Below are 26,841 nucleotides of genomic sequence, written 5' to 3'. Positions count from 1 at the left end.
CCAGTTATGTTATGTTCCAGCATTTTAGAAAATATACTTTTAAATGTGTTGGTGAGCATCTCCCCTTAAAAACCACGAAAGGGAAGCGTTAAGAAGACACTATGCGATAATGTAAATAAAGACAGGCTGATAAACCAGTTTTGCCCACTTTGGAACACATTCAATCATTATGGCTTGTAGAGTTTAACTAGAACTCAAATATTGAGGTTGTTATCCCTCTTATAAGAGGCTAAAAATCAGACAGGAACAAATATCTGATGGGGTGAAAAATGAAGAGAGAAATTAGAATGAGAAACAAATACAAGGAGAGTAGGGAAAATATAATATAATAGAATACAATATATACACAGTATACAAGTGCCAACTTAACTTTGGAAATTCTTCTTTTCCCCTAAACAAAGCACAGGCTTTCTTATAGTTTGAGAAACATGTTTGTTTGTAAATCGAATCATCTTTGGAGGGAAAAACCCTGGATTTAAATTACATTAATAAAAGGTTTGCTGCCTTGAAATAATTTTGGTGAATCAAAAATAGCCTGAGAGGTGTGTTTATCTCTAATTACATGCAGAGCGAGATGCATTCTGTCCTGATAAAAGCGAGTAGCTGAATGAAGAGTACGATAGGTAGGCTGCTGTCTGTATGAAAGCTTAAAAATTAGGGCTGCTGATTAATCGCAGTTAATTCACATGATTGACTCAAAAATAACTGCAATTAATTGCAGTTTTAATCATACTGTTAAACAATAGAATAACAATTGAAATTTATTAAATATTTTGGATGTTTTTCTACATTTTCATATATATTCTGTGTTGTAACTGAAATCAGCGTACATTAGTTCAATTACAAATATTTGCACTGTAAAACTAAACAAAAGAAATAGTATTTTTCAATTCACCTCATACAAGTACTGTAGTGCAATCTTTGTGAAAGTGTAACTTTACAAATGTAGATTTTTTTTGTTACATAACTGCACTCAAACACTAAATGTAAAACTTCAGAGCCTACAAGTCCACTCAGTCCTACTTGTTCAGCCAACTGCTAAGAGAAACAAGTTTGTTTACATTTACAGGGGATAATGCTGCCCTCTTCTTATTTACAATGTCACCAGAAAGTGAGAACAGGCATTTGCATGGCGCTTTTGTAGCCAGCATTGCAAGGTATTTACGTGCCAGTTACGCTCAACATTTGTATGCCCCTTCATGCTTCAGCCACCATTCCAGAGGACATACTTCCATGCTGATGACGCTCATTTAAAAAAAAAAAAAAAAAAAAGCGTTAATTAAATTTGTGACTGAACTCCTTGGGGTAGAATTTTATGTTCCCTGCTGTTTTACCTGCATTCTGCCATATCTTTTATGTTATAGCAGTCTCAGATGATGACCCACCACATGTTGTATATTTTAAGAACACTTTTTCACTGCAGATTTGACAAAACACTAAGAAGGTATCAATGTGAGATTTCTAAAAACAGCAATAGCACTTGACCCAAGGTTTAAGAATGTGAAGTGCCTTCCAAAATCTGAGAGGGTGAGGTGTGGAGCATGCTTTCAGAAGTCTTAAAAGAGCAACACTTTGATGCAGAAACTACAGAACCCGAACCACCAAAAAAGAAAATCAACCTTCTGTTGGTGGCATCTGACTCAGATAATGAAAATGAACATGCATCAGTCTGCGCTACTTTGGATTGTTATTGAGCAGAATCTGTCATCCGTATGGAAGCATGTCCCCTGGAATGGTGGTTGAAGCATGAAGGGACATGAATCTTCAGTGAATCTGGCATGTAAATATCTTGGAACGCTGGCTACAACAGTGCCATGCAAACACCTGTTCTCACCTTCTGGTGACATTGCAAATAAGAAGAGGGCAGCATTATCTTCTGCAAATGTAAACAAACTTGTTTGTCTGAGTGAGTGACTGAACAAGAAGTAGGACTGAGTGGACTTGTGGGCTCTAACATTTTTTATTTTTAATGCAGTTTTTTATACATAATTCTACGTTTGTAAGTTCAACTTTCATGATAGAGATTGCATTACAGTACTTTTATTAGGTGAATTGAAAAATACTATTTCTTTTGTCTTTACAATGCAAATACTTGTAATCAAAAATAAATAAAAAGTTAGCACTGTACTTTTTGTATACTGTGTTGTAATTGAAATCAATATATTTGAAAATGTAGAAAACATCCAAAAATTTTCAAATAAATGGTATTCTATTATAGTCTAATCACGCAACACCTTATTAAAAATGTAAGATGAAAGCAAGACTGCTCAATACCAAATGATATAATCAAGGACTTGAAAAGCTTGATAAGGTAATTACTGGAGGAACAAGAGACAAGCATTTTGCACATATTAGTATTCATTTACACTTCTAGTAGTAAAATGGGCACTTTTATTCATAGTGGGTGAATTACACGATCTTCTGTGCTGCCACCATATATTCCTCCCTGACTTGTATACTCCTTTACTACTAGTAAAAAGTATTTGTTGTGGCATTGTAACACTATACTAAGGTATGACATTTCAGCATAATGTCATGATGCAACAACATCATCAGATCTTACCACAATATCACAATGGTGATTCAAACTTTTGTTCTACTTAAGCTGTCCCTGGCTTCACGTACGAAACATGTACCAATGATGTACGTGCACCTTGAAATGAGTTGTTATAAATATAGAATAGCTTTTTGCATTCCTTTGTTTGCACTCTCTTCACCCATTTGTATTGCACATATCTATAGCTTATTGCTAATGTACTTGAAAATGAGTGTTTCTTCACAATGTAACCAAAGCTAAATATGTATGGAAACTATAACCTTCATAACATACAGCATTGTTTTTTTAAAAAAGACAATGTAGAGACTCTCTTCAAAATTTCTCATTTTTAAAAAAATTCAAAACTTCATTGAAATTTCAAAATTCATTTGGCATTAAAACATTCCATTTGTGTTCCATGCTGTTGGATGCACAAATGATTATTTTACACCCCAATCTGCCCTCTTTAATTTGATAAATATAAATGAAAAATTAAAGGGGGGCACTATGTTTCCAGGGATTAATATTGAGGTGCAGAGCATTTCTTCTCTAGGTCACCAACCCATCTCCAGTTCAGGTTGGTAATGACTTAGATGATAATTTTAATAGCCTGTATGGTACAAGCAGGCGGTCACTGTCCTAGTTCTTGATGGAGAGTGTGGCATTCCCCTCTCATGTTATCTGGACCAGTGATCTGCTAGGTCACTTCAGTCCTTGACTCTAGGAGCCAGCCTTACCCTGCTCTGCTGTGAGAACCCCCACCCCTGGGCTGTTCACGCACAGCCTCTGGCATGTAAGCTGCTCCTTGGATTGTGCAACCGAATGACACTAGCCAATACCTCCGATCCCAGACACAACCCTAGGAACCTCCATCTTGCAGTGTCCAGTTATGCCCACTGGACACTGCAAGCTTATATAAGTTCATCAATTTAACAAAGAAATTGATATGTACCAGGCTTGTTATCCCAAGGGGAGTCTCTGATGCACTTCAAACCAAATGCACTGCTTCAGGTAGAATAAACAAACAAATGTATTATCTGTGAAAGATAGATTTTAAGTGATTGTAAGTCAAAACATAAGTTGGATTTGGTCAAATGAAATAAAAGCAAAACACATTCTAAGCTGATCTTAACACTTTCAATGTCCTTACAAACTTAGATGCTTCTCACCACAGGCTGGCTGGTTGCCCTTCAGCCAGGTTCTCCCCTTTGATCAGCGCTTCAGTCGCGTCTGTAGATGGAGGTGAAAGAGAGAGAGAGCATGGCAAACCTCTCTCCCTTTTATCATGTCCTTTCTTCCCTCTTGGTTTTGCCCCGCCCCCTTCATCGCAGTTCCAAACTGACCAAGAGAAGGGGGGTGACTCACTCAAGAGTCCAACAGATTCTTTTGTTGCTGCTTAGGCCAGTGTCCTTTGTTCCAGTAAGACTGGGCTCGGTTTGTCCCATACATGCCCTGATGAGATGTGAACTACCTCTCTGCTCTTCGACAGTTTTTGCCTGGGCTTATTTTAAGCAAAAGACACATTTTCAGCCTCATAACTATATACATGAAATTATAACCTATAACATCACTATAACAACAATGCTCAGTGCATCACGAGCCTTCCGAAGACACACATGACAAACTTTGCATTGGGTACCCCACACAATCATTTTATAAGGATGAACATGGGGTTGCTGGATGTTCCCCCGAGGTACAGAACATCACAGAGAGGTATAAACATCTCAAAACACAGTTATAAATTATCCTAATTGGCAATCTAGGTAGCCAGGCTGAACACTGAATGAGAACACCAATGACTGAATGAACTCCCCTGTGATCGGGTGTTCACTCCCCACAACTCCTGAGCAGGTTAATATGGGCCAGAAAGAGCCAATTAATCATATATGCTGCACCTGGAGGGCAGCCAGGGATTGATAAAGCCTAATTCAAAAATGAAGCCCAGGGGGAGGGGAAGAAGTTGGGTTAGAATTATCAAGACAAGAAGTGATTAGGGGGCTGGAGCACATGACTTATGAGGAAAGGCTGAGGGGACTGGGATTGTTTAGTCTGCAGAAGAGAAGAATGAGGGGGGATTTGATAGCTGCTTTCAACTACCTGCAAGGGGGTTCCAAAAAGGATGGATCTAGACTGTTCTCAGTGGTTCCTGATGACAGAACAAGGAGTAATGGTCTCAAGTTGCAGTTGGGGAAGTTTAGGTTGGCTATTAGGAAAAACTTTTTCACTCGGAGGGTGGTGGAGCACTGGAATGGGTTACCTAGGGAGGTGGTGGAATCTCCTTCCTTAGAGGTTTTTAAGGTCAGGCTTGACAAAGCCCTGGCTAGGATGATTTAGTTGGGAATTGGTCCTGCTTTGAGCAGGGGGTTGGACTAGATGACCTCCTGAGGTCCCTTCCAACCCTGAAATTCTATGATTCTAAGTGAAGTCAGCAGGAGACTGCTGGGAAGGGGCCTGAAGTTGTATGGGGGAGCAGAATATTCCTGGGATCCTGACCTGGTATAGGCAAGGGGCTAAGAGGGATGAAGTAGCCATGGGGAGTAGAGGAAGCTGTGGTGGCAAACCCAGAGATAGAGCAGGGGATAGAGAAGTGGGATAGGAAGGAATTGGGGAAATAGCGACAGGGAGTGAGACTGAGTGCAGACCTGGGTTGCTAGTCGTAAGGCCCATGGGCTGGAACCTGGAGTTGCAGATGGGCTGGGGTTCTCCTACCAGCCACTGGGAAACGGCACCTGACTTAGAAGTGGAATGAAAGACTGCCTGAGGTGGCACCTGGATAGCTTGTCCAATGGGACTTTGGTATCCTGGATAGTATGCTGTGACTTGGCTGGAGGGGCACACCACAAAGAGGGAGCACCTTGGGTTGTGAAGAGAGAGAAAGCACAGGGTGAGCAACCAATGACACTTGCTCTGTGGGGCAAAAGCTAATTCCTAGACCTAGCCACAAAGAGGTGCATGTGCAGTGAGTGGAGCCCTTTACATACCCTTTCATCCCTTGAGCTGGTTCCACAGACCCGAGCTGGCAGAGCAGTGCTAAGAAGCTTGTGCTGCTGCTACCCATGTGGTACCAGTGTAGTGAATAGAAAGCTGAAGTCTTCAGGACTGGCAGCCTCTTACAAGCATTAACATTCCATATTAGCAATAAAAATGAGCAGTTACAGAGGTAAAAGTAACAATTAAACAAAAGTGCATTTACGATGATGATCACACATACTAATTTGTACTGTCAGCTTGAGAACATGGGCTAGTAAACTGTGCTAGGTGTAATATACACACTTCTTAATTGTTCTAGCCATAATTTTCCTCTGCTTTTCCTGTTTGCATGTTTAGCAAATGTTGCTTTACGTAACTGAGTCCTAAATTAAAAGGAAAAACAAGAAAAGAGAAGGGAACTATGATGGGATGTAAACCTCACAGTGATACTGAGTGGGTTAACAGGAGCCTGGGAGCTCAATTACCATGTCTGCTGGCACCTGGAAAAGTGTTCAGTATGTCAATTAGCAGGTCCACTGGAAAGCAGTGAAGTATCCTTAAGGTGAGAGGAGAGGGGAAAAAAGAGAGAGTTTTTTCCTGTTTTCTGAGAATGGTTTGATAAAAGTCAGGAATGAGGAGAATTGGGAAAAGATATAAGAGGGGAGTTGCCCCCATTTTGAGACCTGCCAGAGGAGTTAAGACTCCTGGGAGGCAGCCATGGGGTTTTGGTGCTCAGCTGAGGAACAGAGAATCAGAGAAGACTTATGAGGGACTAAAGATCAAGCCTAGGAAAGGTGGGAGTGGTTTAAGTTTGAATTTCTGGCTTGGGATTTGTTGGCTAACTCCAGGAAGGAATTGTGAGAATCATGGGCCACTCCTGAGGCCTTGGAGTCTGAGGGTGTGACCAGGGTCCCCGGGGGGCACACTGAGGTTGCTCAATTAGGGCAAACTGCAAAGAACGGGGCAGACAATCCCCACAGCTGGTAGTTATTCCAATACTTAAATCCACCCAGCTAGTAACAGAAGAGCTTCTACAATACCTTATTGGTTACACAGAAGCCAAAACACAGTTCCCTTAAAAGCAACTCAGCCTTTGGGCTCCCTCCCAGACAGCCAAGTCAAATATGAAAGTTCTACCAATCCCAAAGGATAGGACACGTTACCTCTCAGATTAATAAATATTTCAGATTTTACCCAAATACATGCTTATAGCCAATTCCTATTAACTAAACTAAAATTTATTACAAAAAAGGAGAGTGTGTGTGTATTTGTTAAAAGATCATTATACATAGAGACATGAGTACAGTTCTGGGATCAATTTCATAGTAGAGATGATGAGCTTAGGAGTTGCACAGAGTTCATAGAATTAGTCCAACGTCCAACACCAGGGTGATTCAAATGGTTTATGGTGCAAGCACATATTTCAGTTGTTATAACTGCTCTCCATTGAAGGAAATGTGGGACCACTTGCACCACAGTAGCAGAAATAGAGTTCCTATGTGGAGAATATAATGAGCTGAAATAATATGGATAGAGTCATGCAATGAGATGGTGAAGAGACAAGTGTTGTAGATACTCTCTCCCACCCCCTTTTTAAAAAGACAGTATGCGTATGTTTAACAAAACCTAGTAGGGTGGCACATGTCTGAAATGTGACAGTAACAATGGCTTCAGGATTTTAATGTTAAAAGATATTTTACCTAATGGTCAGCTGGGTTCAGAGAGCCTAGGCTTCTTTTCATATGCTCATCTTCACCAGTAATAATTCTGCTGGTCTAATTAGGCCATCAACACCACCCGTGTAGTTCTAGTGTCCTTGAGATTATCTCCTCAGTGACACTTGTGCAGGCTGCTGGCCTTCAAAGGGTTTCAACAGGTGTAACTGACTGGAACTTAGTAAACCATTCTGTTTGATACTCAAATTCTCTGCTTCCTCTCTTAGCAGCATTGGCTCACCAAAAGACCATGCTTTTATCCAATCCTATATTAAACTAACTAAAGGTTTATTAACTAGGAAAACAAAATAAGTTTACAAGTTTAAAGTAGGCAAACAAATACACACAGACACACAAAAATGAGTTAGTCTTGGGTTTCAAGAAGTACTAGAAGCTACTGTATATATGTCCTTTAGGGCTAACCCATGCTAAGCAGCTTGGGGATCCCTTGCTTATGTTTAGAAATATTGCCCTCTCCAAATAGGGAACAATTAAAGTCTTTTGTCCACTGATATTCCACAATGGTTCATTTGATGTCTATAGGCCTTCTTTTGTTGGACAGGAGATGACACTTCTTGTCGTAAACTAGTACTTCACACTTGGTAATGCTTCTCTCCTGACTGGGGGGTTTCCAGTTACATAGCAAACATTTTTATAGTTTCAAAGCAAGTAGTTACCCTATAACATGGGATACAGATATTATAAGTGAGATGAATGCAGGCAGCAACTCACAAGCATTGCATAAAGTCTAAACACATTCTTAACATCTATTTTACCAATACTAACACAGGTGAGCCAGAATGGCTTCCAGCTATGCATTGGTCTGTGTTCAGAGAGGCCTAGGGGCCTTGGTGTGAGCTGGCACCTGGTCTGCTGCTATACCACCACCTCATTATGTAGGTTCTGTACTGTTTTTCATTTCAGTTCTTACTTTAGAATATCCTGTCTAGTCTCAAAGTCTTAGACAGAAAACCCCAAGCACTTTCAGAGTGAAGGTTGAAACTCCAGATGCAGATGACACTAAACTGGGAGGAGTGGTAGATACGCTGGAGGATAGGATAAAGAGGGACCTAGACAAATTAGAGGATTGGGCCAAAAGAAATCTGATGAGGTTCAACAAGGACAAGTGCAGACTCCTGCACTTAGGACAGAAGAATCCCATGCACTGATACAGACTAGGGACTGAGTGGCTAGGCAGCAGTTCTGCAGAAAAGGACCCAGGGATTACAGTGGACAAGAAGCTGGACATGAGTCAGTGTGCCCTTGTTGCCAAGAAGACTAATGGCATTTTGGGATGTATAAGTAGGAGCATTGCCAGCAGATCGAGGAACGTGATCATTCCCCTCTATTCGGCATTGGTGAGGCCTCATCTGGAGTACTGTGTCCAGTTTTGGGTCCCACACTACAAGAAGGATGTGGAAAAACTGGAAAGAGTCCAGTGGAGGGCAACAAAAATGATTAGGGGGCTGGAGCACGTCTTATGAGGAGAGGCTGAGGGAACTGGGATTATTTAGTCTGCAGAAGAGAAGAATGAGGGGGGATTTGAAGCTGCTTTCAACTACCTGAAAGGGGGTTCCAAGGAGGATGGATCTAGACTGTTCTCAGTGGTACCAGATGACAGAACAAGGAGTAATGGTCTCAAGTTGCAGTGAGGGAGGTTTAGGCTGGATATTAGGAAAAACTTTTTCCAATAGGAGGGTGGTGAAACTCTGGAATGAGTTACGTAAAGAGGTGGTGGAATCTCCTTCTTTAGAGGTTTAAGGTCAGGCTTGACAAAGCCCTGGCTGGGATGATTTAGTTGGGGATTGGTCCTGCTTTGAGCAGGGGGTTGGATTAGATGACCTCCTGAGGCTCTGATATTCTATGATTCTATGCTTAACGCAGCCTCTTAGCCTGAGCATGGCTCAGATTCAGATTACAATATTTTGCTGGAAATGATACTGTTCCATGTGCAGAGAGCCTGAAATCAGAAGAACTTGAATTTTGCCATTTCCTGCATTTAACTAATTTAGGGACTAAGCCAACCTTAAACCGAAAAAAAAGCCAAATTGCTCTAAGTTCTTGTACAAAATGAATTTTAAGGGCTGGCTTATGAAGCATGAGGAAGTAGAGCTTGTAATAGAAATGCTGAATTACAGCCTTCACCATGATCTACTAATTCTGAAATTGTGTGGGTGGGGGTTCTCCTGAATTGTTTTGCCTCCCAGAGTCCAATTCTGCACTCTCAGTGCAGGCAGCACTTTTGGTAAAATCAAAGGGAATCTTATCTGCATCAAGATTGCCTCATGTGAAGATGTTTTAATACAACCAAATGCGAGGTCAGTACATCTCAGAACAGAGCATGCAGGCCACAGACAATGGAAGATTGTCCTAGGGTGTAGTGACACTGAAAGGATTTTAAGGACACACGGTCCTTGGATGTATAAGCAGAGAAATAGCAAATAGCGATAGGAACGTGGTATTAACGAAACCATTACTGGAATACTGTGTCCATTTCCAATGTCAACAGCTGAAAAAGGATGTTGAAAACTGAAAGGGTTCAAATAAGTCCTAGAATAATTATTAGAAGTCTGGAAAACATTCCTTATAGCAAGAGACTAAAGAAGCTCAGTCTACATAGTTTAGCTGAAAAAAGGTTAAGAGGTGACTTGATTACAGTCTACAAGTACTCTACAAGTACCTAGATGGGGAAGAGATATCTGATTGTAGAGGGTCTTTAACGTATCAGAACAAGGCAAAACAAGATCTAATGGTTGCCTAGCTTCCGTTTCCAAATTTGAACTAGAAATAAGATGCAATTCTTTTTAAAAGTGAGGATAACACTGGTCTACAATTTCTGAGAAGTCGTCTGCTTCAGAGATAAAATGTGCTATTTATTATGTATTTTGATGTGCTGAATTCAAATGTGACAATTAAAACAACTGATTGGCTACTGTTTCTAAGATATTTAAGTTTTTACATTTTATGTCTATGTATATTGTGTAGATAGTAGAGTTTTAATCATAAATTGTAAACCTAGGTATTTTCATGTGTTTATGGTTGCTTTACATGATATTTCACCTGTCCTGTTTATGTAACACTTTAAAAATCAGCAAAAGGGTTATATAAATACAATTTATTTTGAAACAAAAGGCAAAAAACTATTCTGTACATAGTTTAGTCCTATTCAGTGTCTACTCGGCGCTTCTTGGCTTGTCTCTTGTATTCATTAAATGGAGCATCTCTTGTCACTGTCCAGCAATAGTCTGCAAGCATTGATGGGCTCCATTTGCCCTGATAGCGTTTCTCCATTGTTGCAATGTCCTGGTGAAATCGCTCGCCGTGCTCGTCGCTCACTGCTCCGCAGTTCGGTGGAAAAAAATCTAGATGAGAGTGCCAAAAATGTATCTTTAGTGACATGTTGCAACCAAGGCTTTTGTATGCCTTGAGGAGGTTTTCCACCAACAACCTGTAGTTGTCTGCCTTGTTGTTTCTGAGAAAATTTATTGCCACTAACTGGAAGGCTTTCCATGCCGTCTTTTCCTTGTCACGCAGTGCATGGTCAAATGCATCATCTCGAAGAAGTTCACGAATCTGAGGACCAACAAAGACACCTTCCTTTATCTTAGCTTCACTTAACCTTGGAAATTTTCCACGGAGGTACTTGAAAGCTGCTTGTGTTTTGTCAATGGCCTTGACAAAGTTCTTCATCAGACCCAGCTTGATGTGTAAGGGTGGTAACAAAAACCCTAACATTACCTGCCAGGAGATTCCACTGCTGTAGTCTGGAGCCCAACAGCTCTGCCTTACTCTTGGGGTAGTTCCAAATCCCTGACAAGGTCATTCAGTTCACCTTGTGTTATGAGGTGTGGTTCAGAGGAGGAGGATGGGAGAAAATGTGGGTCCTGTGACATTGATGGTTCAGGACCAGAAGTTTCATCCTCTTCCTCGTCTGACTCAAGTGAGAATGATTCTGGTGCATCAGAAACCAGCAGTCCTTCTCCGTGGGGTACTGGGCGTATAGCTGATGGAATGTTTGGATAATGCACAGTCCACTTTTTCTTCTTTGACACACCTTTCCCAACTGGAGGCACCATGCAGAAGTAACAATTGCTGGTATGATCTGTTGGCTCTCTCCAAATCATTGGCACTGCAAAAGGCATAGATTTCCTTTTCCTGTTCAACCACTGGCGAAGATTTGTTGCACAAGTGTTGCAGCATATGTGTGTGGCCCACCTCTTGTCCTGATCTCCAATTTTGCAGCCAAAAGAAAGGTGATAGGCTTTCTTAACCATAGTGGTTATATTGGGCTTTTGTGATGCAAAAGTCACTTCACCACAAACATAGCAGAAGGTATCTGCACTGTTCACACAAGTACGAGGCATCTCTGCTCATTTTGGCTAAACAGAAATGTGTCCCTTTGCAAAATCAAACACTGACAAATAAGAGAGCACGACACTGTATGATTTCTAGAGCTGATATAGGGCAATTTGTTCAGCAGAGTGATGTAAGCTTCGTTATGATTGCATCATCCATGACTTCTAGGAATAACATGGTGCAATTCATATCTTGTATGACGCAATACCAGCTTCAGATTGCATCATTCATTGTTTTGCCTAAAAAGCAAGTACTGTCCAAACCCAGTCAGATTTATTCATAGATCCAGTCAAAGATGTATTTTAGTCATTTCTGGTTTAAATTGAGATCCCTTCCCTTTATAACTCACTTATCCTCCGCCATTCCCAAGTCAAGGGTCGTATATACTGACCCAATAGCATATCTTGAAAACTAGAGCCAATCAACAATTTTAAGCATCATTTTCGTTCTCAGTGACCCAGAATTAGTAAAGTTTGACTACATTTATTTCAGAAGCATTTTGGCTGTAGAGCAATGAAAAACACTGCAACAACTTCCCTAGGACTGTGGTGGGTTCTCCATCACTTTAAGTCTTTAAATCAAGCCTGGATGTATTTCTAAAAGAGATGCTACAGCTCAAACAGAAGTTTATGGGCTTGAAGTGGAAATTACTGTATGAGGATTTATAGCCTGTGTTATACCAGAGGTCAAACCAGATGATAATTTTCACCTCTAACCTTAAAATTGACAAACCACTGAGAGATTTTGGGCCAGGTCCAGATTGATCATTGCTGCAAAGCTATCTGAAAACTTCCTTACTTGGCCAGTGGAGGATCACTTCAAAGTAAGGATTTTCAAGTGAAGTAGCATTGCTCTATGGGGTACTCACCTTCCCCCCTCCTTGTGGCTGGTAGAGGGGGCATGGATGGTGTGTTCCTATACCCTGGTGATCCTTGGCTGCTGGAACAGCCCCTTGCAGCCTTCCAGCTATTCCAAATTGCCCCAGGAGGATCAGCCCTACAGAGTGATCCAGGATCAGGGAGCACAAAAGTTGCTTAAGGTGGTCTCCCAGGGTGTGCTGAGTGGAGTGTTGCTGGACTGCAGCTTGGGATCTGGCCCTGTGTGATTGGGTCCTCAAATAGATCGGCTTGATTGGTCTAACATCCTGCTTTGCTGAACAACCCCATCACTCTGGGCGGTTGGGGTGTGCCCAGGGCCGGCTCCAGGGTTTTGGCCACCCCAAGCAGCCACAAAAAAAAAAAAAAAAGCCGCGATCTGCGGCGGCAATTCGGCGGGAGGTCCTTCGCTCCGAGCCGGAGTGAGGGACCGTCCGCCAAATTGCCGCCGAACAGCTGGACGTGCTGCCTCTCTCCGGAGTGGCCCCCCAAGCACCTGCTTGACCAGCTGGTGCCTGGAGCCGGCCCTGGGTGTGCCTACTTATTAAGTGATTCTGTTGGAACTATCTTAATATCCTATTTCATCCTGTGGATAAAGTTCTTTATTCTTTTTTTCTACTTCTAGCCCTCTCCATTACTATTACATTCCTATGTTCTGTCTCATCATGTTTCTCCCTTTTTTTTTGTAAAAATAAAGAGAGACTTAAAGGCACTTAACTATTGCAACACTCCCAGATGCTGCTTCTGTTTGTTAAACAAATTGACATACCCTTGTGTCTATAGATCAGAACCGTGAACTATGCATGTGTTCCTTGAGAGCTTTCAACATAGCAACAGCCACAGAGAGCAATTTCCTTGTTCCCCCACGTCTTTGACACCTTAGGTCAGAACAGGCAGCGCACAGGAGAGAAGAGTGCCAGGCACCTTTCCCCTCCACCTCCATTTTGTACCACTAGGGAAGGACTGGGCACAGCTCCAGGCCACACACTTCTCTAATTGCATGGACTGCTCGAGGCTATTGCTACTAGCAGGGCTGGTGTGAAGGGGTAGCAAGCAGGGCAAATGCTCAGGGCCCCACGCCACAGAGGGCCTCAGGCATTGCAGAAATCTAACCTGTGAGCAGGCCAGGGAGGCAGGATAGGAGGCCGACTCCTTAGGTTCTGCCCTGGGCCGCAACAAGTCTAATGCCAGCCCTGGCCACTAGCAGAGGTAACCATCCCAAATTGTGTATGGAGGAGGTGGGGTCCAGGGTGTGCTCCCCTCCACACCAGCCAGCAGCAGTGTCACCTCAGCTGGATTCTCAGTGCTTCAGAGGTCCTGGTGGGACAATGAAACCACACAAGGCACAAAGAACAGTCTATTTATTTTCAAGTGCTACCTGAATATGCCATTCTTCCTTTGGCATGTACCTCTTAACGTCTCCCCTCACTAGGATTTATTCTTTCCCTTAACTGTATTTTACATGAAGTGCTTGGGGCTCTCTCTCTAATAAAGATGCTAATTACAGCTGCATTATGGGCGTACACAGGTTTGTACAACTTGTACACTGTGTTTTTGTTCAACCTGTTAAAGCTGCCAGTTTACACCTTGCCATCTACTTTGCTAGTGTCAACTACAGTATGGTAGAACATCACTGCCATTTTTGTGAACTTGAATGAAAACAACAAAGGGTGGCATTGTTTTAATATCTCTTGCCATATATCCATTGGGGTCTGTTTGTGAACAGGGGCCACTGCATCCATCTTCCCAGTTTTATTTCTGGCTATGTGGCATCACCATTGAACCTATTTCATACTTTACAAGATGGATCTTGGATTCACAGATATTAATACTGCAATAGTTCTGTAATAGGGTAGTCTGGCCCATTTTCAAGAAAGCAGAGAAGGGGAGTATTTGAAGACAGACAGGAACCATACTTCATTCTCTGATGATTTTTCCCCTAACACTGATGTTTATAGAAATGGCTTGAATTCTTCCTGCCTGACACTACTGCATCTCTATTAATAGTTCATCTCCCTTAAAACTACTTTTCTCATGTTAATTAAGATAGCATTGGTGACAATTCATAGTTGCTAATGAGCAAAAACAATGATTGCAGTGAAGGGAAAATCTTAATTTGTGTTGGACAGCTTCAGCAGACATCATTTTAAATACTGACTTCTTAGAAGGCATAAGCCAGTGATACCCTCCAGACAAGTGCACAGAATTTTTTTTCTCCAGCAATATCCCCTGGTGTTTGTCTACTTGCATGTACAGGTCATGTTATGTAATTATTCTTACTAGACCTCAACATTTTTTACAAAACAGAACATGAGTACTCCAACACACAACACGAAACTGCTCTAATATCAGGAAAATTTCCCTCCAGTCAAACTCCTAAATGACCGCATATGGCAGCACTGGAAAAAAATTAGCATGTAGCCCTTTTGGAAACAACTGGGCAATTGATCTGCAGGTTATTCAACGTCCTTTCTTGTTCACAGGCATAACTGATTGTATCCTTGTAGTCTGCAGAAATGTTGGAACTAATAAAACTTTTGTATCCACTCTTGTAAATACCCCAGCATTCTACCTCAATAAACAATCAACTCCTCCTTTCCTTCCCCAAAGCTGCTATAATCAAGAACAAGCAAACCAGATTGTTGCCACGTTAAACCAGATTGTTGATACTAGTGGTTTTGGATGTAAAAAATGTAAAACTACTAGTCATTGGAGGAAAAAGAAAAAGCTAAGCACAATATTTGTTGGTCAGATAACCCTGAATATGCTGCAATACAAACTTCAGAGGTCTGCATTAGGAATGATATAGTTATCTGCAATGTTGCATTTGCCCAAATTGTATACATCTGAATTTACAAGGAGACTCACCTGCCCTTCTTATATACCTCATGTATTTCTTTTCCTTGCCGGTGAGCTCTGCATTCAGTAGACAAAACCCATCCCCACAACAGCAAGAAGATGCTAAACTGCATTTTATGGACAGTCAACATGATACTTTGGGGTCCTATATCCAGAAATAGTCCACACAAGAAGAAAAACAAAATGTAGATTCTGTTTCTCTTTTTAAGACATTATCAGTCCCTTCGTTATTGGAAGGATGTTTACTCATACAAAAAAATCATCCTGCAGTATTTAATCTGGACAGTGGGGAAAGCAATTTCCACTAAACCTATAAATCCCTCTACGTCAGATGGTAGGGATTTTCGAACAGTTTAGAATTCACGTATTCCTACAGAATGGTTTTTTTTGTTCAAACAGGCTATTGTATAAATTGATTTAAAACAAAACCTTTCAGGTATTTTGGAAAATGGCATATTTCTGGTGAACCAGGATATTCTAGCTGATCAAAGATTTCTTTAATTGCTGATTTAAGTGTACCTGTTAATGCCTAATAGGATAGTCTTTATTAAACACCTGTTTAGCTGCTGGAAGCAGATAGAAATTATGATGATTGTATCTAGCTTTTAAGGAACATATTTGATCATCTTTTCCCTGGTTTTGCTTCATGCTTGCAGCGTGTGGTGATGCCATTGTTGATGTGCTTACAGAACCTGTGTCACGCACTTCACTGCCAAGCTGTTTGGACATACACAGGATCTATGGAAAATCTCTAGTTAGGGAGGTAAAGATGAGCATAGGGTGAGTCATTTATCCTCTCTGCAGCTGGATATTTATAGGAGATCATGGTTGATTGTCACTTGCAGACTAGAGAATGACAGGGTGAAGAGAGCAACAGAGGATTTCAAAGGACTAGAGGAAAAAAATGTTCTACATCTTTAGCGAGTAAAGAAATTGTCTCTGATGTTAATTAAAATTAGAAATAGCTGTTGCTTGCATTTCTGTACTTACTGCCAATATACTGATCCTTCTCTTTGAAGCACTATAATGGCTCCCCATTATCAACAGCTTCAAGTTTAAACTCCTGGCTTCATGACCCTATGCAGCTCTGCGTCGATCTACACCTTATCTCTTATCACATTGCTACTATCCCTTGCATTCTACCATTGATGCCAAATTTACCCTAGTCCTCCATTTCTTCCACAGCTGCCACCAATACTTTTTCTTTACATGCCCGCTATGCATACAATTCGCACCCTATACCAGGACAACTAGTCACCACCTTCTCTTCAGGCTGATTCCTCTTAAAGACATTGGGGCAGATTCTTGCCTGGTATAAATTGTCATAGCTCCGTTGACTTAAGTGGTCATAGCTCTATTGAACACCTCAGCTGGTATACAGAGTTTATGGCTAGAAGGGACCATTAGATCATCTAGTCTGACCTGTATGTCACAGGCCACAAGAGAGACATGGGGGGACGTATGCTATGAGTGGAGAATTGTAAATATAGTACCTATATTTAAGAAAGGTGAAAAAAGTGACCTGGGAAACTACAGGCCTGTTAGTTTGACTTCAGTTGTATGCAAGGTATTAAAACACATTTTGAAAGAGTAATTAAAGACGGGATAAAATACAACATGATTTTACAAAAGGTAGATCATGCCAGATCAGCCAGATATTTTTTTTAATAAGATAACTGATTTTCTAGATAAAAGAAATGCAGTAGATCTAATCTACCTGGATTTCAATAAAACATTTGATACAGTTCCAGATAGGAAATTAGTTAAATTGGAGAAGCTGAGGATTAATACAAGAATTGAAAGGTGGGGAAGGGATTGATTAAAAGGGAGACTACAATGGGTCATGCTGAAAGGTGAACTGTTAGGTTGGAGGGAGCTTACTAGTGGAGTTCAAGGATAAGTCTTGGGACAAATCTTATTTAACATTTTCATTAATGATGTTGGCACAAAAAGTGGGAGTGTGCTAATAAAATTTGTGGATTACCCAAAGTTGGTAGGTATTGCCAACACGGTGGAGGACCAGAATAGCATGCAAAAATATCTGGATGACCTTTGGAACAATTTACCAAGGGTCGTGGATATTCTATAACAAACAATTTTTAAATAAAGATTGGATGTTTTCCTAAAAGGTATGCTGTCGCAATTATTTTGGGGGAAGTTCTACGGACTGAGTTATATAGGAGGGCAGACTAGATTATCACAATGGTCCCTTTTGGCCTTGAAATCCATGGAATCTATTTTGAAGTCTATTCTATACTTTCCCAAGAAGATTGTGGTAATCCATGGTGGTTCTCTTTGGTCATCTCTGGCTACAAGGTGTGCAATCTGTGTCTTTTGGAGCCTCTTCTTGAAAATCAGCAGCTACCATATGTTTAGGCCATCTGACTGCTGCATAATGTCCTCTTTTTAGACACTTCCTGCATGTGGTGTCCCTTGTTGGACAGAGCAGTTTGCTGTGAGGTGGCTTGCCACACCATGGGAATTCTTTCATGCTCTTGTTGTATTCCTTTTCTCTTACTCCATGTTAGTATAGCTGCTCTGGATCCTTTTGTTCTTGTACTGGTTTGGGTGTGTATTGCTTCTGCATCCTGAGGTATTTTCCTTCCCATGTCTCTGTGGCCTGCTCCTTAGTTATTCCTGAGGAGAGTCTGTTGCTTTATGTATTGGCTTTGGAGGACTATGTTCTTCGCTGCTTCTAGTGTGAGATTAGGATCATTCTGAAAACTTTCTGATAGCTGGCTGTCCCTCTGCTCTGCAACAATCCTGTCTCTGATTAAATTCTTCATTCATCTCCCTATAGCCACAGTGTTGGATTAGGTTGTACAGGACTGTTATGAAGTCATTTGCTGATTCATGCTTCTCTTGTTTGCATAAGTGAAATTGTGCCTGCTCAAGAAATTGTATTGAAGCATGGCATGAAATGTGTATTTAGTTGTTTAACTGTATTGCTCTGTTTCATTTGAGCAGCTGTGAGGCTTCTGGAAAGTGTAATGTCCTCTGCTGCAGGTACCATTGTATGGAGCAAGGTATTAACTTGTTTCTCTTCTGATTGCTCATCCAAGCTGGAAGATTGATAGAACCTCAGGAATCTGCTTACCCTGAGGGTGCTGGAAATCAAATTCTGCTAGGGTGGTATTTGGAAAAAGGCTGGGTCAGACATAACCATCTGGATTAGAGACCCAGCAGACCATGGCTAGGGTGGATGCAAGCCTGACTGACTCTATTTCCTGTTACACATTCTTGTCTCTTAGCAGTGTGCACCCTAGTGGCAGCTCTAAACATTCACAACTAATATCACATCAAGTATGTATGTAACTGGCTGGGAAGTTCTCTGTTTGTCCACATTGAATGTAACCAGGTCATAATCTTTGATCCCAAGGCAACCACCAGTTTCTAGTCCACAGATTAATTTATCTTTATCCATCATAATGAGATCAAAAATACTTACTTCATGTGCTCATCCTGTGAGATTTGCCTTGGCTTTCTGTAAATTGTTGGACGGGCCCTGGTAGGTTTCAAAGCCTAATGGCGTAGGCCTTGGGTGGCTAACAGGGTTCCTCCTTAAATCTCATCATGATAGTTAGCTGTGCTCAGATGTCAGCCACTTTTTAGATACCCCACCATCAAGTCTTAGGTGGGGAGTAGGTGATTGTCTTTGCTATGATGGGCACCAAGGAATGGGAGCAAATGTGCTGCAGCATTCTGAACAAGCTGCAAGTGATGGAGAAGCCCTGCTATCAGCTCCACCAAGAGGGAATACAATAATAATTGAATCTCATAATCATGAGGGCATGTGCGGCTTTTGTAAAGTTGTCACTGAATAAATAAGGGTGTAGACTATGTAAATTGTGCCACATCCAACAAAAGGTTTTCCCTGGAAAGAGAGTGGTTGAAAGTGATGCAAAGATTCTTAACCTGACTTGCTCTTCCTGAGCAAATCACCTCAATTTGGCACATGAAGGGAAAGTGAGTCATAACCTCTGCTTTACCAGGGCTCAGGATGAGGTAGCTGATGATAATATCACTCAAACATTATTCCAGGGCAGACATGGAACACGCAGGGTCCATGGGGCTAGAGATGTAGAGGTGTATCATTGGCATACAGAAGAAACTTGATGAGTCTGATCCTTGCTAGTGTAAACGTGTCCTCCTATGAAAAATGAGACCATCCACAGTTACATTGGATATGATGATAAAATACAGGGGATATAAACTTCCATGCTCCAGGGCAAAAGCAAACCTCTGATGGGGGTTAGGAAGAAGCTTCCCCTATGGGCAATCTATTCCATAACTGTCTGTTATGAGGATTATTGCAGGTGGTACTGGCCATGGTCAGAGATAGGAGTATTATTATTAGGTGTGCTAGGCACTGTACAAACAAAGTCAAAGACCATCCCTGGTCCAAGGAGCTTATAACCTAAATAGAAAAGACACACAAAAGTCAGGATAGGAGGGGAAACTGAGGCACAGAGAGGCAAAGTGACTTGCCCAAGGTTACACAGTAAATCAGCAACAAAGCCAGGAATAGAATCTAGGTCTCCTGAGTCTCAGTCCAGTACTCTTTCCATTAGATTATACTGTATTAGATGAACCCTGCACAGATCCAGTATTGAAATTCCTATTTTCCTATCTTGTCTGACAAGATCACAATAATCAATTGCAGAAATTAACAAAGGGGCAAATCAGTCTAAATTACTCAGACTTTCCTCTGCCTGAGAGCTTAGCTGGATAGTTCGTCAGTGTCTCTGGCTAAGGAAAAATAACATCACTTATGTTGGAAGTTAATGGCAAAACTGTTTTTTATGTTTGCATAGGACTGTGGTTTCCAGGTGCTACAGTCTGCAATATACATTAATAATAAATCTCCAATGAATACGTTGGGAGTAGGATTGGGCCCTAAAATATTATGTGCTCTTTAATCAGCATCATCTGACTTCTGAGTGCCCAGGCTTCCAGAATCTGGGTAGAAAATTGTCTGTTTAAGATGAAGAAATAAGGTTCATCTTAGATCATAATTTTCTTAAGAGAAGGAGCAAAGCAGGCCTTTGAGAAGTAAAACAAGGATGGAGGGGAGAGGGAAAGGCATTTGAAAATTAAGATGAAGAGGTCACCATTTTTTTTTAAAGGAATAAATCTGTTGGCTTTAAATATTTATTCTATCAAACTTACTAGCAGGCTGAGGGTTAATTTTGCCTGCTTTCCATAAGTGGAATTTTTGCATGATGCTGGAGACTAAAACAGACAGCATTTTTTATTCAGTGGATAGAAGGCCCTGTGGGTACTGAACAGACTTGAGTGAATAATTTTCAGTGAACAAGATACTTAACACATTTTTCTTCTTGTACAGCTTATGGAATAGCTGTGAAGAGACTGATTTCCTCATATGGATTTATCATTCAAATTTGATCAATTAATATCTTCCATTGTTTACTCTAGCGATTGATTGCAAATACTGTACATTTGAATTGTTGCTTAGTTGTGCCTGGTCAGATTATAGCATGGAGTTGTTTGTTATCTCATAGGATGAGCCTTTGTAAATACTGAAATTTTTTGCATTATTTACCTAGCTCTAGTCCTGAACTAAACTTGCCACCTGTATTCCAACAACTTGAACAGTTTGAGCCCCTAGAGGTAATATAAACAATAATATGGGTACATATAATTGTACATATCTAACACCATTCATCCAAAAATCTCAAAATGTTTTACAAATATTTAATTAAATATCACAATATCCCTGAGTTTGGTGACTATTATGCCTGTTCCATGGATGGGGGGGGGAGACAGAGAGCTACAAAGACGTTAAATGATTTGCCCAGGTCCACATAGAAAGTCAGTGACAGAGCCAGGAATAAAATCCATGAGTCATGTAATAGCTGTCCATAAAATCCACCTTTGAAATTCTGAGTCCCACAACCTAAAAGATGTATCTTGGTTTCAGGATTGAACTAGTCCTTCTGTGCATACACTTTTGTGCTATAAACGGATTGTAAGATTACTGAGCACCACATTTGTGTTAGAACCAGTCTATCTCCAAAATGACAGCACAGCTGGAACAAAAAGTGCGTTTTGCCTTAAGGCACCTTTATTCGGAATCCTATAACCACAACCTTGTCTGAAATAGAGGTAAGGTCAGGGTAAAAGTCATGTCAGCAACTAGGTACTGTACCAAACCAAAACCAGTTGCATTGTCCTAGATGGGAAAGCAGGTGGTCCATATAAGACCGTTCACCACAATGATGTTTCTACCCACAGTTATGAACCTTCCATGATCTTGGCCTTCTCCTGTGTGATTAAATTATCTGATGGTTCACAAATCTCATGGTGATGAAGATGTTGCAGTGTTATGTAGAGTGCATCTCTAATGCCCTGAGGATCACATATGGGCAAAGGGACAAACACACTGCAGTGAAGTGCATGACACTAGATTTCAGTTGGCTAACATGGAGTTCTTGGTACTGTTATTTTAGGCACAGGAACTATCACAATATCTAGATTGTACCAGTCACTCTTAAAAGAGCCCATTAATGGAGATATTTTTAATGGGTGTCACCCCTTGGAATATTAGAGCTTGTTATGCAAACCTTGATGCACATGTCACTTCATCTCCATGTGACTTTGACTAGAACGGTGAGAATTATAATGATCTTTCAGTTCACTGGCAGTTCTGAAAAACTGAAGAAAAAGATAACCTAAATTTTGGGCTTTTTTTAGGTTAAATCCTTAAATGAAATTTTGACAGGAAATGCCATTTCAAATTAAAAAGTTAAAACGTTTCATTTAAGCATTTTAAAAATGAAATGTTTCAATTTTTAAAACTTTTGGGTTTCTGACCAAAACAATTTAGTAAATTCAACATGAATTTGAACAGCTATTTGTTATAGCTGGAGGAACAGCAACTGGACCCAACTAATTGAAATGATGTTGTTGGAAGACTTATTGGCTCTCTCAAGTTCTGCTTCTTTATGAAGCAGCATTGTGCAGGTGGGTTGCAGACTGCCAGGAGTGTGCCTGTATGTTTTAGTCTATCCCTTGAATGCATTATTATTTTTTTTAAAATTAGACTCAATGAAGGGTTCTGGTCCATCTATCACCCTTTGATCCCTATACTTGTGAACTTTGGGGAATTGTTCTGCTGCATTTGCTTTGTGGTGGTATTCTCTCTATCTGTCCTGTACCGGGGGGCGGGTGAGGGAGGAGACGAGGCTATAAAAGTACCTTGAATAAATAGTTCACAGTTGTTGATGATACAAAAACATTCACCAATGAAGGATTTAGCCCAGATATCTCATGATATATTGGAACATATAGCAACTAGTAAAGTTCACTGTTGGCCTCCATCATGGCACAGTTGTTTTGGACAGCCACAACTTTGTCCTTTGTATTTGAAATAGACTTTTCCATGGATGTTAGGAAGCAGAAAGATGGGGAAAATATAGCTGCCATGTTTGTACTGAGGAGATTATTTTTAATGCCGGGTAAAAGGGAAAGAAAATATTTCCTTAGAAGGTACAAAGAAGGAAATACTCATATCCCAGTGGCAGGTTTTGTAATTAGGTCTGCTGTTTTCATGTGTTGCAGAGATCAGCAGACGTGCAGAGAGAGGGGGAGAGGTGGGAACCTCCCTGTGACAGGGTTGGGGAAAACCCTGTTCAGTGCGGGGCCAGTGCATCCCATCACACGCCTAACCCCTGTCTATATATTAGTCCTTCTTAGCAGGGGAGTGCAGCCCAATGGCCAGAGTTAATAAATTGGCCCCAGTTGGCAGACTGGTTAGGCCCATGGGCTACAGTCAGTAAGTTTACTCTAATGAGATGGGGCAATGCGGCCCAATGGCCAGCATTAATAGATTCACCCCTCTTAGTAGGATAGTAAGGCCTAGTAACCCCAATCAGTACCTTTACCCCAAGAAGACAGGGCAGTAAGGCCTAGCATACAGCATCCATAGATTCAGCCTTCTCAGCAGAGCACTGAGGCCTAATGGCTAGGGTCAATGTATTCACCCCTACTAGCTGGGTAGTGCAGCCCAATGGCCAAAGTCAATATGTTCACCCCTCTTAGCGGGGCAGTAAGGCCTAGTAGCCACAATCAGTCCAGTCACCCCAGGAAGACAGGGCAATAAGGCCTAGCAGCCAGAGTCCATAGATTCACCCTTCTCAGCAGGGTAGTGAGGTCTAGTGGCCAAAGTCAGTAAACTCACCCCAGTTTTCAGGGCAATGTGGCCCACTGACCAACATCAATAGTCAGCAGGGCTGTAAGGCCTAGCAGCCAAAGTCCATAGGTTTGACCTTCTCAGCAGGGCAGTAAGGCCTAGTGGCCAAAGTCAGTCCAGAAGGGGGCACCACACACAAGGAAGAGGGTGGTGGCCCTGGTGGTGGTGGGGGTCCAGGCCCTCCCTCTCCACTGGACCCCAGCCCAGAGCCCTGGTAGTGCCAGGGGCATGTGCCATTGAGTCAGCGGAGGGGGGGGGAGAGGTATCCAACTGAAACATGCTCACTCACAACTCCAGTTCACCAACCGGGCCTCTATCTTATTTCCCTGGACTGCTTCCTACCATAGTTCCCATGGCTACAGTCTGGGCATCTCTGCTGTCTCCGGGTTCCCCAGTCTGTGTTGTCCCCTGTGACTCCTGACACAGCAGGGTCTCAGTAGGTACCTAAGCATCTGCTTGGGTTACAGCATCTCAGGCCTTGGCTGATCCTTGGCTGGAGCCAATAGAGCATATCCTTCCTCCCCAGCAGTCAGCCTGAGCTGAGCTGAGCTGCTCCCTTTTATACCAGTGCAAATGGAGCATGCCCAGTAGAGTAAAGGGGGTGTGGCTACCTCAACCCACAATGTAAGGTTAACCCTTCCCTGTCCAGTGAGGGGCGAGTGCGCCCCGTCACACTCCCTAACAGGAGGATGTCACTTTGAAATACTAAGGACAACTCCTGAGCTGGCATACATCTGCATCAATGTTGGAGCTATACCAATGAACATCAGCTGGCCCTAAGTAACTGTGTGATATCTATTATTGTCATCCTTCTCCCTCAATCTTGTCTCTTTGTGCCCCCCACTTGTCGTGTCATATCAAATCAGGCTTGCATGCTTTTCTAAGCAAAGCTTGGGTCTTTACTTGTTTTGTGAGTGCCTAGGACATTTTGGGGCACTTAAGAAATCACTAATAATAACAAATAATAAAATCTTTATGAAATCTGGCAGAGCAACAACCTCAAATCAGAGGGAAGAAAAGTGCCAAAACATATTTGATCCAAGCCTGCTTATAGATTCATAGATTCATAGATTCTAGGACTGGAAGGGACCTCGAGAGGTCATCGAGTCCAGTCCCCTGCCTGCATGGCAGGACCAAATACTGTCTAGACCATCCCCGATAGACATTTATCTAACCTACTCTTAAATATCTCCAGAGATGGAGATTCCACAACCTCCCTAGGCAATTTATTCCAGTGTTTAACCACCCTGACAGTTAGGAACTTTTTCCTAATGTCCAACCTAGTCCTCCCTTGCTGCAGTTTAAGCCCATTGCTTCTTGTTCTATCCTCAGAGGCTAAGGTGAACAAGTTTTCTCCCTCCTCCTTATGACACCCTTTTAGATACCTGAAAACTGCTATCATGTCCCCTCTCAGTCTTCTCTTTTCCAAACTAAACAAACCCAATTCTTTCAGCCTTGCTTCATAGGTCATGTTCTCAAGACCTTTAATCATTCTTGTTGCTCTTCTCTGGACCCTTTCCAATTTCTCCACATCTTTCTTGAAATGCGGTGCCCAGAACTGGACACAATACTCCAGCTGAGGCCTAACCAGAGCAGAGTAGAGCGGAAGAATGACTTCTCGTGTCTTGCTCACAACACACCTGTTAATACATCCCAGAATCACGTTTGCTTTTTTTGCAACAGCATCACACTGTTGACTCATATTTAGCTTGTGGTCCACTATAACCCCTAGATCCCTTTCTGCCGTACTCCTTCCTAGACAGTCTCTTCCCATTTTGTATGTGTGAAACTGATTTTTTCTTCCTAAGTGGAGCACTTTGCATTTGTCTTCGTTAAATTTCATCCTGTTTAACTCAGACCATTTCTCCAATTTGTCCAGATCATTTTGAATTATGACCCTGTCCTCCAAAGCAGTTGCAATCCCTCCCAGTTTGGTATCATCCGCAAACTTAATAATCGTACTTTCTATACCAATATCTAAGTCGTTAATGAAGATATTGAACAGAGCCGGTCCCAAAACAGACCCCTGCGGAACCCCACTCGTTATGCCTTTCCAGCAGGATTGGGAACCATTAATAACAACTCTCTGAGTACGGTTATCCAGCCAGTTATGCACCCACCTTATAGTAGCCCCATCTAAATTGTATTTGCCTAGTTTGTCGATAAGAATATCATGCGAGACCGTATCAAATGCCTTACTAAAGTCTAGGTATACCACATCCACAGCTTCTCCCTTATCCACAAGACTCGTTATCCTATCGAAGAAAGCTATCAGATTGGTTTGACATGATTTGTTCTTTACAAATCCATGGTGGCTGTTCCCTATCACCTTACCACCTTCCAAATGTTTGCAGATGATTTCCTTAATTACTTGCTCCATTATCTTCCCTGGCACAGAAGTTAAACTAACTGGTCTGTAGTTTCCTGGGTTGTTTTTATTTCCCTTTTTATAGATGGGCACTATATTCGCCCTTTTCCAGTCTTCTGGAATCTCTCCCATCTCCCATGATTTTCCAAAGATAATAGCTAGAGGCTCAGATACCTCCTCTATTAGCTCCTTGAGTATTCTAGGATGCATTTCATCAGGCCCTGGTGACTTGCAGGCATCTAACTTTTCTAAGTGATTTTTAACTTGTTCTTTTTTTATTTTATCTGCTAAACCTACCCCCTTCCCATTAGCATTCACTAGGTTAGGCATTCCTTCAGACTTCTCGGTGAAGACCGAAACAAAGAAGTCATTAAGCATCTCTGCCATTTCCAAGTTTCCTGTTACTGTTTCTCCCTCTTCACTAAGCAGTGGGCTACCCTGTCTTTGGTCTTCCTCTTGCTTCTAATGTATTGATAAAAAGTCTTCTTGTTCCCCTTTATTCCCTTAGCTAGTTTGAGCTCATTTTGTGCCTTTGCCTTTCTAATCTTGCCCCTGCATTCCTGTGTTGTTTGCCTATATTCATCCTTTGTAATCTGTCCTAGTTTCCATTTTTTATATGACTCCTTTTTATTTTTTAGATCATGCAAGATCTCGTGGTTAAGCCAAGGTGGTCTTTTGCCACATTTTCTATCTTTCCTAACCAGCGGAATAGCTTGCTTTTGGGCCCTTAATAGTGTCCCTTTGAAAAGAATAAAGATATCAAAGAATAAAAATAAAATAGAGGCAAAGTATAGTACATGTGTCTCTAAGCCAGTGTAAATCCCTAAATGGATTGTATGCTATATAAATTGAAGCAAAAAAGGAGTTCAGGAGAGCTGGCAGTTTCTCAAGGAAAAAGTATTAAAGGCATAACAGCAAATTATTCCAATGAGAAGGAAAGATAGGAAGAA

The 26,841-nt window shown here is 41.5% G+C and overlaps 1 protein-coding gene across 2 annotated transcripts in view; it reads right to left on the bottom strand.

The window, feature by feature from the left end:
* LOC112108554 (gamma-aminobutyric acid receptor subunit rho-1) overlaps positions 1 to 15,442 on the bottom strand; it is an 85,527-nt gene extending 70,085 nt beyond the window's left edge. For both annotated transcript variants that reach the window (XM_026654178.1, XM_024202737.1), the window contains exon 1: positions 15,321 to 15,442. In XM_026654178.1, the coding sequence (XP_026509963.1) occupies positions 15,321 to 15,442 (122 nt within the window). The remainder of the gene's footprint in view (positions 1 to 15,320) is intronic.
* Positions 15,443 to 26,841: the final 11,399 nt, after the last annotated feature.

The sequence above is a fragment of the Terrapene carolina genome, unplaced genomic scaffold, assembly GCF_002925995.2.
Source record: "Terrapene carolina triunguis isolate 2854851 unplaced genomic scaffold, T_m_triunguis-2.0 Scaffold42, whole genome shotgun sequence".
In the NCBI taxonomy this organism is placed as follows: Eukaryota; Metazoa; Chordata; order Testudines; family Emydidae; genus Terrapene; species Terrapene triunguis.
Note: the sequence above shows the minus strand (reverse complement) of the source record. Positions and strands in the feature narration are given on the sequence as shown.